The 18,784-nt window shown below is 39.3% G+C and overlaps 1 protein-coding gene across 4 annotated transcripts in view; it reads left to right on the forward strand.

The window, feature by feature from the left end:
- Positions 1–18,784, forward strand: part of LOC123308947 (hemicentin-1) — a 325,793-nt gene that overhangs the window by 260,081 nt on the left and 46,928 nt on the right. For all 4 annotated transcript variants that reach the window (XM_044891796.1, XM_044891790.1, XM_044891782.1 and 1 more), the window contains one exon: positions 8,224–8,334. In XM_044891796.1, coding sequence (XP_044747731.1) covers positions 8,224–8,334 — 111 coding nt within the window. The remainder of the gene's footprint in view (positions 1–8,223; positions 8,335–18,784) is intronic.

Below are 18,784 nucleotides of genomic sequence, written 5' to 3' on the forward strand. Positions count from 1 at the left end.
ATTGTTCTTCTCTTATCCAAAAAATCAATCATGATCACTCCATGACAATCCCAAAAAACTGAAGCAAGAACTTTTCCATCAGATTTTTGGACACGAAACTTCTTAGGTCTTGGAGAACCAGAGATCGCCATTCCATCGATTGTTGCTTTGTTTCTGGATCATAGAAATGTACCCAAGTCTCATCCATAGTAACAATTCGGTTTAAGAAGTCTACATCGTTTTTAAATCGAGCACAGATCGAACAGATGCTTCTACCCTTGCACGCTTTTGGTCAACATTCACACATTTGGGGATCCATTTTGCAGCAATTTTTCTCATGTCCAAATTGACGTGAACTAGATGATGAACGCGTTTGCATGAAATCATGAAATATTCAGTCCTCAGATATCCGTTTTAGCCCAATTCGACGGTCTGATAAAATCATGTCATGAACTGCATCGATATTTTAGGGGACTGACATAGAAACTGGCCTTCCCGATCGGTCATCATCTTCAATGGAAAATTTACCTCTTTTGAAGCTTGCAGTCCAATTTTTCATCGCATACGAAATGCATTGATCACCAATCCATGGCAAACCGAGTGCTAAATTGAAAGTGAATGGCGTATACTTGTTGGGATTAATCAGTTTTTTTTGGTGTAGCAGGGGGAAAATCTACAAGTCAGACGAACCACCCTCTCCTGAGGGGGCTCAGGTGTGGGGATTCTCACTCTCCTGAGCTCGAGACCCAATAAAAACCCTTAACTGCTTCTTGAATATTGGTTCCGGGCATTTGCCTATAAACCGTTCATCTTTTAGTCGGTTTTCTTCTCGCACACTATCGTGCTGGGATTAATGTGTTTATCCTCTATTGGATAACACTTTATTGGATTGTTCAATAAGTTGATCTTCTTATTTTAATCTCTCCCGAGTTCTTGATTCGGATGGTTTTTCGCTGTTTCGAATAATTTCTCTGCTTTTCTGTTCATGAATTCCGTTATGGTTTTCCATTTTAGGTTCCCTATTAATCTGTCTATTCCCGACAAACCAAGGTGCATCTATTGCACATCGTAGCAGCTTGTTTTCAGTGGCCTGAATTATTTTAATGTGGCTCTTTGAAGCGAAACCCCAGGCAACTGATCCATGAGGCAGTTGAGGCCTAGCAACGGCTTTGATTATCTTCGAAATTGTCTCTATCAGTTTGTTACCTCTTATTAGAATATTTTATGGTCAATAACGTGTTTTCATAGATACGCCATGTACAACCTAAAAAAGAAAATAAGAATATAGACAACCAGGTAAAATTGCTGTCGAATAATTAAAAACGAACCCTATTCCGTCCCGTTCCGAAACCCCTCGAATAAATCAAGCCTGCAATTCATTCAAATCACATTACCCCTTCCCCCCCGCCGACGTTTCGACCCAGATCTCCCGGCTCGAAAATCTAATTCGGCCGTGCAATTTTCATATCTGCGAAATTAAAATGGAGGAAGCTGTTAGCAGCGTCCATTACAAGGAAATGATGAAACCATTTGATGCTGATGAAGCAGTTAGGGGTCTTGTATTAAAATATTATGGCCGCCATAAATTACTCTCCTCACTGGACGGTTACTTCACCGAGGGCTTACGATTGTTTAGTGCGCGATATTCATAGCTTCCTGTGGCCGAGACAAGGGTGTCTATGATGGCTGGTTTATGAGGCACCCTCCAGGGGAAACGACCTACCGGATGTCAACCGGTAGTTCGACGCGCAGATACGTAGACGTAATCATATGGTTGACATCATTCTGGTGTTAGTTTCTTCATTTTGATTTCTGAAGAGTGTAAGACGATTTCTAAGGAATCCAGTGGTGCTTGTCAGTGGGGCTGAACATACACCCAACAACGACCACAGTAAAAGAAACCTTCCAGCTATGAAATCCATCTTGTTAAGTCTAAAGTCAAATATCAGGGAGTAACCAGTAACCTCAAGCAGCAAGCTTTTGTGGAATAAGCATTTAAGAGCCTTGATGGCGTGCTGAAATCTATTCTGTAAGACTTGGTGCTGCAACCCTAAATTACAACGATGGATGTACGTCATGATTGTGAGACCGATAAGAAGCTATGGGGCAGTAGTCTGGTATGCTAAAGCAGAGCAGACGAGCAAGAGGAAAATTACTCGACAAGGTTCAAAGTCTTGCCTGTGCGTGTTTCACTGGAGCTATGAGAGCGTGCCCAACTAAGGCACTTGAGGTTAGCACAGATCTCACTGCTCTACATCTAGTGATATATAGGGTAGCTCATAAGGCCATCCTCAGAATATCTAGGGAAGTTACAGGTAATGAGAGAATTAAAAGTTAGAGGGCCTGCTCCTCTCTAAACTAGTACATCTCATGAGAGAGCCTACCTAGTGACGTTATGATTGAAAAAGTAAGCATTGAGAAGATTTTTAACACGACGCTTTGTAAAAGAGAGGAATGGGAAAAGGCTACACAACCAAGAATTTCAACATTAGTACCATTAAATGGTATACCGATGGTTCAAAAACCACTACAAGGGCTGAAGATGGAATATACGAGCAAGCATCAAGTGTGCACTATCTTTATGCTCCTGCTAGAGTGTTTTCCTGGCAGAAATACCTACAAACGAAAGATACGTAGACATAAAACTGGAAAGAAACTATCAAGGTGACATAGTGATAGTCGAGCCGCTATCAAAGTACTGAACTTCTATGTCATCGACTCAAAGCTGACATGGGACTCTTTAGTCTGGGTTCCAGGAAACAAGGAAGCCAACACACTCGCCAAAAAGGGAGCAGAAACGCCACTTACTGGCTTAAAACCTTTCTGTGGTATAGGAAAATGCATCTGTAGGAAAGAGTTTCTGGAGAAGAAGAAGCCAAAAGAGAAACACTCTGTAGGAATCTTCCAGGAATAGATCTTCTTCGAAAATTTTTACGGAATTTTTAAACTGCAAGTTCAAAGAAGTATTTGGATCTGAATAAAAATAAGTTACCCCTCCTTACAGGACATAGTCGCCTTAGAAAGCATGTGATGAGAATGGGCTCATCAGAAACTAACAAGTGTAGATTCAGTGGGGAAGATGAGGAAACTCCTGTTTATCTGGTTACAGAATGTCTCGCCATTGCAAGTCTGCGCTTGCTAGAGGGCCCAATGGACCTTAAAAAGTGAAAGTGAAATGTAACTCCTTTAGCAAACTATTAACTAAGTAATTCTGCTACATCTTTAACGGGGTAGGAACATCACAAACAATTCGAGGAAGTTCAGATGGAACAGCCTTATTCGAGAAACATTCTCAGAGTCCACTAATTTCCTGAGACATCTGGTTTTTCCAATCAGATCATTTTTATGATGTTTCTTCATCATTGTTTCAAGGACTTCTAAATCGGCTGCATTATCAAACAACATGAAGGTATTCTGATTTGATTCCACTGATAGTCACAAGATATTCACCCATATCTAATATCTGAAACACTTCAATTCACTATTTAAAACTATTTAAAATAATCCTCATAGAAAAGGATCGAGAAATTTTCTGAATAGGGAAGAATATACATTTTTCTTGAAAAATTGTGACTCTTCACTTGGTACTGCTAAGCTAAATCCATCTGGTCCTCTCTTCAAAAGAAGTCACATGGCAGATGTAACTGAGAAAATGTCAAACGTCGAAATCAGATTACTCAGAATCTCGAGTAGAGCTAGAAACATATGTCCCAGTTTCGTCTCCAAAATCTCAGCGTTCAACAAAGTTTCAAACATCTCTGGTACAAATCAAACCCGAATCCGAACATTCTGGACGCTTTTATCCAACAAAGACTGAAACATCTTCCATTCATCAGAGTCAAAACTACGCCGATCTCAAGAAAAGACCGAAATTTCTTAGACAACTCGTAAAATTCGGAAACTGAATCAGCATTTCTCATTCTGAAGTTATTCGACGTCAACCTGCTATTTCCATCGAAAAGACTGACTCCGAATAAACCCCTTTATAACTCCTGGCATTCTGAAGAATTAACCATCCGTTTTAATCTCAACACGGGGTTCCATTCAACCGAACCAACGGGGTATTTCCAGAGAGCCAGTCGAAATTGGAGATCTCCTCACAAAAACTATGCAAACGGCGATTTAAAGCCTTCTTTCATTTCGTACACCTCGGGAAACTTCTCGAGTATCATCCCGGGGGCAAATGAATAAACCCAAATTGCGTTCACTGTTTCAATGGAGACCTGAAAGTCCGCTATATTCATCCAGATACGGCGGAGGGAAATTTCCCATTCTCTTTGTGCGACTCTCGCGGCGAAATTCAGCAATCCGTAGGCTGAAATCTGTGCGGGACCTACATTTTACAGTTTCAGGACCGAGGGGACGGAATGTTTCGATCAGACTGGATTTCGAAACGAAATAACAAAATTTGCTTTGTGGAACTTTTAAAAGATCTACTAGGTTGTCGATATGTCGCATTTCCTAGCCCATGCATGGGAGCATTCATGTTGCTCTCAACCTGTGAGGCAGATGAGGTAGTGCCCCATCGATAATTTTAGAAAAATACCCTTTTTATCGACTGCTACCCCTCCAGACCAAAAATTATCTGGTCTACCATGTCTCATTAATTATACCGCTCACCTGACCCACCGCAGACATTAAAAAAACTCGCTTATGCTTCGACGGACATTCAAGCAAAACATTCCTCAAACTTTCCTTCATGGCCTCATTGACACAATGCCGAATAGGATAGGAGCAATACGAAAAGCTCTAGCTGTAAAAGCTGTATTGCTTACAATTGCCATTACAGGCAAGTATGAAGACATCTATATGATACCTAAATTCATGAGCCCCTTTCATTCGTTTAGAATGCGAAGGTCAATGCATTGAGTTGTTGTCACTTTTGATTTTTTGCTCTCTCGACGCCACTAGGATAGTAGTTCATTCAAGAAGCATTAGTGCGTAAACACTAAGAATGTTCGAGTAGGTCTAGTCTGAGCCTGGTCATCAATAACTAGAGCAGCAGGATCTTGTTCGACCTTCGCCATGCACGTCATCCTGGACTGACTTCTAGTTCTTGTTCAGACTAGGCTAGTAGTTTAGTCGAGTAACAAGTAATTTAGTTGCATAAACATCCGCTACTGTCCTATTCTACCAAATTATTGGCGTTTAAGCAACTGAATCACTCGCTACTTGACTAAAGTACAAGCTTAATCTGAATAAGACCTATATGTAGGTCCAGGAACACTTTCTTGGCGGAAGTCGACCAAGATCCTGCTGCTCTAGTTATAGACAAGGCTCAAACTAGGCTAGTAGTTGCCACTTTTGATTTCCTTTTCTCTCGAAGCTCCTAGGTTAATTGTTTAGTCGAGTAGCGAGTAATTCAAAGTGAGAATTCAATCAAGTTGGTCGGTATCGGATGTTTCATCTACTGAATTACTCGCTACTCGACTAAACTACTAACAGCACTAGCCTAGTCTGAGCGGGGCCCAAACTAGGCTAGTCGTTAAGTCGAGTAGCGAGTAATTTAGTTGCTTAAATACTGTCCTACTCGACCAAATTCCTGGCGTTCAAGCACTAAATTACTCGATACTCGACTGAACGTCTAGCCTAGTTTCAGCCTCGTTCAGACTAGGCTAGTGCTGTTACTAGTTTAGTCGAGTAGCGAGTAATTCAGTAGACAAAACATCCTCTACTGTCCTACTTGAATAAATTCTGACTTTAAATAACTCGCTACTCGACTGAACTACTAGACTAGGGGCGTCGAGAAACAGGAGAACTGGGCCTTATCAATAACTAGAGCAGCAGGATCTTGTTCGACTACCGCCAAGCAAGTCATCCTGGACCTGCTTCTAAGTAGTAGTTCATTCAAGAAGCATTAGTGCGTAAACACTAAGAATGTTCGAGTAGGTCTAGTCTGAGCCTGGTCATCAATAACTAGAGCAGCAGGATCTTGTTCGACCTTCGCCATGCACGTCATCCTGGACTGACCTCTAGTTCTTGTTCAGACAAGGCTAGTAATTTAGTCGAGTAGCGAATAATTTAGTTGCTTAAATGCCCGCTTCTGTCCTACTCGTTTAAATTCTTGGCGTTCATGCACTAAATTATTCGCTACTCGACTTAACGACTATCCTAGTTTGTACTTCGTTCAGACTAGGCTAGTACTGTTAGTAGTTTAGTCGTGTAGCGAGTGATTCAGTAGATGAAACATCCTCTACTGTCCTACTTGATTAAATTCTTACTTTAAATCACTCGCTACTGGACTAAACAATAGTGGCAACTATTACCCTAGTCTGAGCTTTATCTATAATTAGAGCAGCAGGATCTTGTTCGACTCTCGCCATGCAAGTCATCCTGGATCTCTGCTTATAGGTCTTGTTCAGACTAGGCTGGAAGTTCAATCGAGTAGCGAGTGATTTAATTGCTCAAACACCAAGAATTTGGTCGAGTAGGACAGTAGCGGGTGTTTAAGTCACTAAATTACTCGCTACTCGATTGAACTTCCAGCCTAGTCCGAACAAGACCTAGAAGCAGGTACAAAACGACTTGCATGACCGAAATCGAACAAGATCCTACTGCTCAGGATATAGACAAGGCTCAGAGTAGGCTAGTAGTTGCCACTTTTGATTTTCTGTTCTCTAGACGACCGTAGGCTAGTAGTTTAGTCGAATAGCGAGTTATTTAAAGTGAGAATTTAATCAAGTAGGACAGTACCGGATGTTTTATCTCCTGAATCACTTGCTACTAGACTAAACTAGTAACAGTAGTAGCCTATCCTGAACGAGGCTGAAACTATTTTATTCGTTAAGTCGGGTAGCGAGTAATTTAGAGTGTGAACGCCAAGAATTTGGTCGAGTAGGACAGTAGCAGGTGTTCAAGCAATTAGATTACTCGCTACTCCACTGAACTACAAACCTAGTCTTAACAAGATCTAGAAGCAGGTCCAAGATGACTTGCATGGCGAAAGTCGAAGCCTTATGCTCTAGTTATAAACTAGCATGGCATTCTCTGTAACTTGTCAAGGACTCTTTGCCTCGTTGATTATTCAGTATTGTCTGTCATAAAATGAAAACTGCATAGCTAGCTAATAATTGGCCACACATTGGATTGTTAGTCAGTTCAGTTAGCTTTTGTTTCCGACCTTCCTTTGGCAAGCGAAGAAACCTTACCTTAGAAAACCTACTGAAGCACCAGTTTGGTGGCTTGGCGTAGTGGAAATACATACAATCCCATAACGGAAAGATAACAAGTAAACCTTCCATAAAACTGGAAACGTTTTAACGCCTTTCATTATAACCTTTTTCCAAATTAATTCACTGGGGCAAGATATATTTTCGAATTTCCTCGATATTTGCGAGCCATTATCGGGATCCCAGCCGATCCTCTCTCCATCCACCATTTCGCATTGCTTCCTCAACTTTTAATCTGGCCCTAAGTAGGTAAGCGCCGGACAATCTACAGCCGGTAGCAATTAGCGGCTCATTAAACACGGCGTTGACGCTTCAGGCCCTACTTGTTGAGCTTACTGACCTCGAAAATTTGGGGCAGTTCGAACGGACGCCATTGGCTTCCTGTCGATAATGTCGACCTCGGCTTTTAGCACCTGTGAACCGGAATTACGGGGCTCAAAGATTAAATTGTTTACTAATAGCCTTACGATTCCTATCCTATTTGGATTCGTTTCATGACGTATTGAGGTCGGAACATCCTAATGGTTTTAGGTGCGGCACAGAAAATTGCTGATTGCAACAGGAATTAAGAAAAAAATGAGTAAACAATATTAACCCTTTCGGTCACCGCGTCCTCATTTGAGGACATACATATTAATATCTTACTCGACAACCTTCTGATCACAGTGTCCTCATTTGGGGACATGCCATAACTCCCGATAGGGGCGTTTTGGGGGTAAAATGATCATATGAAAAGTTCAAATTAAAATTGTAGGGAAGATTCCACAGGTCCAATATTTTTCCAATGACACAACAAAAATTCGTGACTGAAAGGGTTAATTCAAACAGGATAAGGCTGAGTAGATTGAACTGTTTTTGCTCGAGCTGGTAGGTGCGGGAGGGCTCTTTGTGTTCCTGAGGGTTTGTAATCCTTAGTCGACACCATTATTTTGACTGGAATGCATCGGGGCAGATTCGGCTGAAGATATTATTAAATAATATGAATATACAGTTTTATAATTGAGACTGGATTTTATTGATTTCATTTTTGACGCAACAGTGTATATCCACATGTATAATCCCACAAATTTTTCAGCTGAACTAGAGGTGACTCAAGAACCGGAGTTCGATATTGGTGAATTGAGTTCAACTGGCAGGCAGATCGAGGTATCCCTTGGCGGAGCTGTCCAATTAGCTTGTCCTCCAGGTAAGCCTGTACTTTCAACTGTCATCATTATTGTAATCGTCAGATCAAAGTTCAAACACAGTTGTTGCCATAAAGAAAAATATTCGTCTCAGACACACTATACACAGTTTGCTCAACTGATGTTGAAGCCATAAGTAGTTACGCGTTTACCTCTACAGACTTACTCCACTATGGTCGCATTTTCTTTAGTCGATGGTCATTAGATCTAAACTTAACGTATACTGTTGAATAAGATTGATGCCACAGTTTTCACTGATCGTTAATATCTCTACCTCTTGCCGGTAAACGACTTAGGATAGCCCTAACATTCATATTGGGAGTACAATTTAGTTCGGTTCGTTTTTCAAGGTCAACGCTACATCTATTTCAAAACAAAATGAATGAACAGATTATTCGAAGGATTCTCCATCGCTGACTACTCTTTGTTTCCACCTCCCAGAAAATTTTCGAATTCCCTCTAAAAAAGATACCTAGTTTTTGGGGAAATCCAATTTTGGACACAATTTTTGAAAATAAACTGGGCCGGTGACCTACCACAACGTGCTATATCCGTCACATTGGTACAACATTCAAAGACACATCGTAACAGGTTTTCTTCAGAGTTCTTGAGCGCCAGCTATTGTTTATAGGGGAAATAGCAAACTGAAGAAGCTTTCTGTTTAGCTATCTTTTACCGTGTTTTACCCTATTTCGCGAGTCTGACTTTTCCTTCGCTCTCAGTCATGGAGCGTGAGCCCTTGGGGTAGTGAAGAGGAAGGCCCGTCAACCCCTTGTTCGCGTTCCTGCGTCATAAGTGTTGAAATAGAAATCTCTTCTTTTCTATCAGTCATGGAGCGTAAGCCCTTGGGGTAGTAAATAAAAGTCTCGAGTAGATCCGCCCTGGTTGTTGTTTCTTTTATTTTTGGAGAAATATAATTAACTACATCTCGATACCGTATAGCAAGTCATTTCACTTCGCGAGGTCATACTTAGTATCCATTTCGTCAGTTCTGGTTGGCGCATTTTATTGAACAACCTTTGATTTTTCACTGTACCCGGTATAAACTTCATAAAGTGCTCGTGATCGGATCGAATTTCCAGAATGTATGTTTGCTGATCGATTCGCTAATGTTTCATGCCTACACATATTTCCGTTGTTTATATAATCATTTTGCGAAGGTGTGAAAAACTGGTACACCATTTGATTTTGACTACTTCGTTATCGCTATCACCCTAGACAACAGCGAACTATGTCTCCGACTAGCAGCTACTCTGGTAGGTTTGCTATTCTTCCTAGTGAAAAGAATAGTTGGCGCTAAAGATAAGTTTCTCCGAGGAAACCACGTTACACGGCATATAGTTTTTCATTTATTTGAATAATCTTTTTCGAACACAAGATATCACCCACGGGTTCCAGTTTTCTCATTATGATCATTACGTACCAAGAAAATACCAAAAATTCAAAGAACCCAACTCTTGAGACTAAGTTGGGCGCTATCTAATGAATACTTGAACGTTTTGTAAAATAAAAGTATGCTCCATATTTTCTTGTGCAATGCGCCGTTTTCGACTAATTAGATGTTCAAAAATTTTGTACCTATCTGTGAAATTTGAAAAATTGGATCCATTGGCTGAATGCAACTCTATTTAAAAGACACATTGATGAGTAGGGCCACAGATTTCGCTAGTTATTCTGAAGGTAACTTTGTTTTTCTAGGGGTGACAGAGCTCATTATGAAAATTCAAAATGGCGATATCTTTTTATCAGGGCCGAATCGGAAAAAATGGTATAGAAAAAAAGTGTTTCTTTTGACCTCAAGAATCTACCGTTGAAATATTTTTGTAAGAGTCAAAGTCTCACCCTGTATAGCGAATTGAACGGAAAAAAAAAGGATCCGATCTCAAACGTGCCCTGGATGTCCCCAACTCGTTCGCTAGCTAGAACCAAGTCCAGTTGTCGAAAAATGGGGATGGCATTTAGCCTCAAAAATTACAGGCTCATAGGTAGGATTCGGTTCTCCGCTCTGTTGTGTCTTCCAGGGGCTTTCGCTCTGCCAGTCAAACTACTTACAGTAAGGTGACAGGGGTGAGGGCAAGGTTGTTTCACGTTTTCCTTTTCCTCCGGCTTATCGGTACTGACAAATATAAAAGCGAATATCTCCGAAGTCATGATATTTTCACACAGTGCTGCTGCTGATCAAATTTCATTCGCGTCAAAATTTTCAAAATCTCTCAGTTGATGTATGAAGAATTTAAGCCGTTTATTTCTCGATAATTCGAGTACCTACATAGAAGCGCGTCTCTTTCACAAAAATTGGCGGATTTGTCGAAAACTCATCGCCGCCGAGCAGATGCGCCAACCCTACATTTTCTCTCGCAGAGTTCGCCGAACGAAATTCAAATGCGGGAAACTGAGCCGGAGTTCTACAAATCGCGGCGGAGGCAAATTCGCGGATCTCGAGTTCATGCAAATCGACTTTTTTGTCGACGTAAAACAAACACGGGTGCGCCAGTTCGGATCTCATCTAGCGGATGCGGGTCTCTCCCGTCGCTGTCTCCTTAGAATTCTTCCCTTTTCTCCTGGACCTATTCTCGCCGATCCGCGAAAGATGGTTTCGTCAACAAAGTTGTTGAATATCCAGCCGTATGAACGTTGTCGCGCAAATACGTATCGATGGGGGCGAGATTCTACCGTTTCTCGAGTTCTCGATGTTTTTTTTGGGGTAGGACGGAAGCGATAAACTCTCACCCGGAAGAGAATTGATAATGGGGAAGAAGACGCGAATTCGTCTTGAGATTCGCTGGCTTAAAGGGACGCTATTCAGAAAATGATGACGACGACAATCATTTATTCTCATTCCTTTACACAACTAATACATTAATTTAGGTAGAAGGACTCACTCTAATTAATTTACACGATCACTCATTTACTTTCACTCCTTTGCACTTTGTAACTGCCTTAAATTCACTGTTCACTCCGCTCTCTATTTAGAACACTAACTGCCCCTAGAGCCCACCGCGCGTCTTTTATATCGATACGCCCATGTTCGAGAATATTATCGCAGCACCGAGAGCGATATTCTCGATGTTTTCGAGCGGCTATAAGGGCGTATTCCAGGGATTCGGAAGTTACAAACCGAGCAAGTCAATATTCTTAAGGTTCTACCTTCTGCTTAAAGAAGCACGCCTGAAAAATCCTCCATACAGGATGAGTCTTTGACTAGTACAAATATTGTAACAGTAGATTCTTGAGGTCAAAAGAAACACTTTTTTTCCTTACAATTTTTTCCGAATCGGCTCGGTTTAAAAGATACAGGCTCTTGAAAAACCATAAAAAAATGTTAATACACTGCGCAAAAAAAAATAACGCACATTATGGAAATCTCAAATTTATTCTACAACTGAAGGTGTTCTCAATGATAATTATTTTTATTAGAATTATGCATGCATATGTTATCCACCTTCAACTGTTTTCTTCAATACAGATGCTTATTCCCAGCAGGAATAAAAAAAGATGATATTATCAGATTTTGAATATATTGGCTCCATTCTAAAATCAGTTGTTCTCGACCAATTCTAGTGATCAATAGTTTTTCTTTCGTTTGATTTTCTACACTCGATCGCTATGCAACGCGAAAAACATTCCAAGAGGAATGTGCCCAAGCGGTAGTTTTGCGAGAAGAAGGGTAGACATACACAAGAATTGCAGAAAGGTTTGGAGTTTCCCATACAAGTGTGTCCAGAATGTTGCAGCGATTCAGGGAGACAGATATGAATGTCCGAAGACCAGGACAGGGTAGATCACTGGTAACAACTGCCATTCAAGAACGATACTTGAGAGTTTCTTCGTTGAGACAACGGTTTGCAACCGCTCGCCTCCTTCAGATTCAGCTTGAGCAAACTCATGAGGTGCAAATTAGCACTCAGACAATAAGAAATCGTCTCAGAGAATATGATTTCAGGCCTCGTGTCGCGGCAAGAGGCCCAGCACTTACACCAGCTCATCGAAGGATTCTGCGACAGAGCATATTTATTGGGAAGAGGACGATTGGGAAAGAGTTCTCTTCACAGATGAGTCTAGATTCTGCCTCTACTATTGTGATCGACGTTTCCTTGTATACAGACGTCCACATGAAAGATATGCTTAGTGCAATTCCCTGAATACTACTGGTTTCGGGGGAGGATCGATTATGGTATGGGGTGGAATATCTTTGACTGCTCGCACAGACCTAGTGGTCGTTGATAATGGAGCTATGAATGCTGATAAGTATATAAGGAATATTCTTGAAGAGCATGTAGTGCCATTTGCCCCATACATTGGTGAAAATTTCATTTTTATGGACGATAATGCCAGACCCCATCGTGCGCGCATCGTTCAGGAGTACCTTGAAGAGGTTGAAGTCTGTCGAATGGAATGGCCAGCAAGAAGTCCAGATCTCAATCCGATTGAGCAGGTTTGGGACAACCTCAATAGAAGGCTGAGAAGTTCAGAAAATCATCCAGCTACTCTTAATGACTTAGGAATCCAACTCGGAGAAATCTGGGAAGGATTAGATCAGAACATTTTAAAATCACTGATTTTGAGTATGAACCGTCGTTGCCGAGCTGTAATTAACGCAAGGGGTGGAAATACCAAGTATTAAATCACTTATCAGCATTTCTGTATTTTGAAAATTGTTCATTTCTCTTCTTTCACATAAGATTCGGTGAAATCCTGAATTTTTCTTCCTTTTAATGTGTCTTGTTTCTTTCAAAACCTTCCCGAGAGAACATAAAAAATAAGTTATAAAGTCAATGTAGAGTTAACATTCATTAAAATTGAGATTTTTCAGAATGTGCGTTAATTTTTTTGGGCAGTGTATTAGTTCTATCTCACAAACAGTTTCATCGAATAAAATGAATTACGGAATGTAGTTTTTCATTTATTTGATGAATCTTTATCGAACACAAGATATCACCCACGTCTTCCAGTTTTCTCATTATGACCATTACGTTCCATAAAAAACCAAAAATTCAAAGAACACAACACTTGAAACTGAGTTGGAAGCTATCTAATGAATATTTGAACGTTTTGTAAAATACAAGTATTCTTCATATTTTCCCGTATAATGCGCCGTTCTCGAGTAATTTGATATTCAAAAATTGAAAAGTATCTGTGAAATTAGAAAAAATTGAGTAATTTGGCTGACTACAACTCTGTTTAAATAATTCGCCGATGTGTAGTGTCACAGATTTAGCTTTAGTTATTCTGAAGGTAATTTTGTTTTTCCATTACTGCACTGCTCATTATGAAAACTTAAAATGACTATATCATTTTGTCAGGGCTGAATCAGAAAAAATGGAATAGGAAGAAAGTGTTTCTTTTGACCTCAAGAATTTACTGTTGAAATATTTGTACGAGTCAATGACTCACCCTATATAAGTACCTATCTTTTCTATAGATCGAAAAGTTTCCAGACGAATTTTTTTCAGAAGCTACAGAGGCGTACTTAGGATAGTTCACAGCAATACCTAAAACCTTAATTTTTTTCAATAAACCAAAATCCGCATTCCCTCAAACTGGCGAAGTACGTATCCCAGCAGCGTATAACCGTATCCGTCGAAAATAACAATATAGCCCATTCCGTCCAGAAGTTCACTGTGTATTTTTATTCCCGGGCATAAAACTCGCGGATTAAGGCATTCCCATAACTCTAACACCTCGTTTCTACTTTATAGTGCGCAATAAAAATATATTTGAAGGAGGCGCGCAGGAGTTCTGACCTCGCTTCTAATAAAAATAAGGGTCTGTTTGAGGGGTAGTCTGGGAAAAATCCGAACAACTGGTAGAAGTTAAATTTCCGCATTTGGATTCGGTGGAAATTGAATCGTTTCGACGTGAAGTGGGGATTAACTTTTCACGATCTTACGACAGCTGAAAGAATGCCGATACCGGCGGTTTTATCTATAGTTATTTGTGAGAATAACTGTTGTCCGAATGTCATATTTGATAGCTTTTTATTTTTCCCAACTCTTTTGCAGACCGCTACTCGAAATCATTGCATTACTCGAAAACCAATTTGGCTTAAACCATCTGGTGCAAAGTGGTAGGTAGTGTAACATTGTGACAATAGATAAAATCATAGTTCAGAAGGTTCAGCATTGGTAGATACTGGGAAGCTAACCACCATAATGAAATCAATTTCTCACCAAAGCCAAAAACACTGCTCTTAGTTGAATCCGTACTTCTTACCCTGTCTGCGATATTTGCTAACCTCAATTTTGTCAGTTTTGTACATAGACATAGAGACATAGACTGAGCAATGTCAGCATGAAAATGTCTTTTTTATAGAAAGAGAGAAATGATCGTCGGGCATTTACCTGTCTCTTTTTTGTTCACATAGAGGTGAGTGTGGACCAATCAAAATTCTAGAAAAAGACAACTGCATGCCCGACGTGCGTTTCTCTCTGTCACTTTTTTTGACCGTTTTTCATGCATAGATAGAAAGGGAAGGCACAGTCCATGTCTATATGTCTATGGTTTTGTCAAACTGACGTGGATTTATTCATATTTTTGTTGGTTCGGCGTCAAGACCTTTAATCTTCTCAAGCTTTTTCTCGGTAGTTTCCCTTATTCTGCAGTCCTCAGATTGTTAACTCGCCACGGTCAGAATATACACTTTTTTCCAATTCGCCCTAGATAGAATTGATAGAGATTTATGTGCAGGGGCGTTGTCCTGTAAAAACAAAACACCTTTGGATAGCTTGCCGCGTCTTTTCTCTTTGATTTTTTCCCATAGAGTGGTCAGTAATGTCGAATAGTAATCTCCGGTTATTTTTCTACCCTTATCCAAAAAATCAATCATGATTACTCCATAGCAATCCCAAAAAAGAACTTTTCCAGCAGATTTTTGGACACGAATCTTCTTAGGTCTTGGAGAACCAGACTGTCGCCATTTCATCGATTGTTGCTTTGTTTCTGGATCGTAGAAATGTACCCAAATCTCATTCATAGTAACAATTCGGTTCAAGAAGTCTGCATCGTTTTCAAATCGAGCACAGATCGAACGCGATGCTTCTACCCGTGCACGCTTTTGGTCAACATTCAAACATTTGGGGATCCATTTTGCAGCAATTGTCCAAATTGACGTGGACTATATGATGAACGCGTTCGTATGAAATATTCAGTGCTTCAGATATCCGTTTTAGCCCAATTCGACGGTCTGACAAAATCATGTCATGAACTGCACCGATATTTTCGGGGACTGACACAGAAACTGGCCTTCCTGATCGGTCATCATCTTCAATGGAAAATTTACCTCTTTTGAAGCTTGCAGTCCAACTTTTCACGGTCGCATACGAAGGACATTGACCACCAAGGGTATTGAGCATATCTTCGTAAATCTGCTTACCTCTTAACCATTTTAAATACAGGTACTTGATGATGGATCGATACTCCAACTTTTCGATTTTCACAATTTAGGTGGACATCTTCTTTCCTTTAATTGATTGCATAACTCAGGTTTACTTTTTGACCTCAAACTTCAAACTGACACTTCTAATGAGACATTGTTTGTTGCTATGATAACGCAATATTTTTTTATGCATGGAACTGGTCTAGGCTAACTAGATATCAATACATTCTCGTACTATATTGAAAAAACAAGCATATTCTCGTTTCTTCCATTCAATTTGTTGAACAAAGCAGTATTTATAATACAACAAATGAGTTACCGCAATTTCTTGGTCGATAAATACTATTGGATATTTTTCACTAGATAGTTATTTGATTTTCGGTAATGAAAAAGAATTCAGCTTGCAACCACCCATATCAGCGATTATATCGTAACACATTTAACCTTTCTTTTTTTATATAAAAAAAATGATATTTTCTGTGAACGTTCAAACGTTGCCAAGTTGACAAAAACAGAACACTATAATGACAACATAAGTCCCTTCACAAAAACAAGCTAAATTTTTTCGAATTTCACAGATATTTTCTAGTTTTAGATCTGAAATTACTCGACAATGGTTATTCGAGAAAAGATGATGAATACTTTTATTTTCCAAAATAGTCAAATATTCATTACCCTTTGTTTAGCTTACTTTTAAGAGTTGGATTTTTTGAATTTATAGTATGTTATGATCATAATGAAGAAATTGAATAGAAAAAAATGGTTGAAGGAAGAGTGTACAACCGTACAACGAAGATAGTTTTATTATACAATCATCCACTCAGTGTCCGAAAAAGATGATAGGGCGGATTTCCAGCAGGCACAGAAAAAATGATAACCGAGTGCTTCATTTTAAAAGTTTATTATTGAAATTAATAAACCAGAACGAGGGATGTACAAGATAATTCGCTTTTGTCTTCATAGCCTTCCGCCTAATTTTAGCTCCTTCCCATCTTTCGAGTTTCAGTTTCTTCCGAGGGGACCGATTAGATTATAAAAGGACGTTTATTTCATGTTCCCTCATCAGCGTCAAAGGAAGCTTTGTCGGAGGGGTATCCTCTTCTTTTTGTGCCGTTTTTTAATGATACTAGCACTTTTAGATTTAATCAACGAATAATGAGGAAATGTAATTTCACGTAGGATTGCATTTATTTTATTGGAACCAAACTCTGGATGAGGGAAATTATGAAAAAAAGGTTTCTAACAACGTTACTACTTTTTCTCATAAAGAATGAAGATTTAAAAAATATTTGGAATTCCAAACAAGCAATACGTCCCCTCGTGTCATTTTTTGTAAATAAAAAGTTGATGCACTTTTGTTTGTTTATATCGAGGAACGGAGAATATTTTGGTGTTTCAATAAGAGTTCTTATAAAAATATATCTTAATCTGTTGAAAATATCTTAATCTATCTCGTGACAATGGTGAAGTTTTTATAATTTGCATACTTCGAGGAAATCTTCGATCACGACTTTCTAGAACAGATGGATGACAGTTTTTAGTTTACTTCAATCACTTTTATTTTAACAGTCGGTTGGCCATGGAAATTTGACACACTTTCCTCTGTATAATACGAAAATGTGGGGTTATGACGCTTGTCAAAACATCTTTGGGTTTTAAATCAACGCTATGTTGCCCGTTTTACGTAAAAGTTTCTGTTATTACGTATTTTATCACAATGTCGAATCTCTTCGGAAACTATGATTGAAGGCATATCGAATCCAGTTATTTGCATGGAAAATACAAGAGATCAGTATAATATCATAATATGCACTAGCTTGAGGAGAGTTAATGTTCGATATCTTCTTTGGCTGAAGTTTGAATACGTTACATCAGTTGAAGATTTCAAAAATATTAACCCGAAGATGAAATGCATATGATGCAGTGGTTGGGAATAGTATCTCCCAAAGGAATTGACAGATAATTACAAGAATGTTAAATTCTTCAACAAAAATCATCTTGCATCAATATATATAAGTATAAGGAATTGAAGGAAGTTTCAAGTCAAGATGAACTTCACCTTTGAACAAAAATTTCACATGAATAAACATTTTTAACAGGACAACTAGCTCGTATTTGTGGCAGTTCATTTTAATACATTGATATAGTAATAAAAATTAGGTATTTATTGGTACCTTAAGACATTTACAATATATAGGACAAGTCAAATGAAAAATAAAAACATCAATTTCCGGGAACTCATTCCACGATGACATTCATCGAAAATCCTGTAGTAAACTTTTCGCATTAATTCACTCAAACATAAAATTCTCAAATGCCACCACTTTTTTGGGTCCCCCAATAGAAGGAAATTCTTTTTGTCATCCTCTTCATTCACAATCTTTCTCATCAAGTTGAGCTTGAAATAACCCTGAAGTCAAGGTCAAGTTTAAAACAAAATATGTTAATTTTTTCTCCTTTGATACCTAACATCTTTCATTCGAAACATTTTTTTTTAAATACATGGTGTTTGAGAAACTTCACTCAAGTCTCAAGTCAAATGCCGCGCCCTGTATATCCTTTCGTTGGGTACCAAATGATTCAGTTTATGCCACTCATGTTAGTGAAATCCATCGGTTTTTTAGTTTAAAATTATCATACCGTATTCGCATTAATGCCAGTAAATTTTTTATTCATAGCAACGCCCACGACAGAGTACCATTCTTCAAAAACAGATGACACGACGATAATAGCTCCATCCATCCGGCGTTCTACAAAACGGATCGGGAACCGTTTCCCCTTTCTATGCATATGTAAGCAGGCAAGACAATCTGAATGTTAATGCAAAAAGAAAGAGTCTATCCAAACGCCGTTGACTTTTTACAAAGGCAACGGCCGTTATCTGTGGACGAATAATCCCGAAAGTTTATCCGAAGCTGTCATGTTTATTGCCGGACTTGAGCTAAGTTCTTCCTACGTGGCTGTTTGGGTTATTTCCATTCGTATGGTCCTCTCCTTCCTCTCGATTCCGAAACGGCTATCGGAAAAGCGTATAGCTATTTTCTCGGGGACGGATTTATACTATCCGCAACTTTACC

Source organism: Coccinella septempunctata, chromosome 1 (assembly GCF_907165205.1).
Source record: "Coccinella septempunctata chromosome 1, icCocSept1.1, whole genome shotgun sequence".
Lineage (NCBI taxonomy): Eukaryota > Metazoa > Arthropoda > Insecta > Coleoptera > Coccinellidae > Coccinella > Coccinella septempunctata.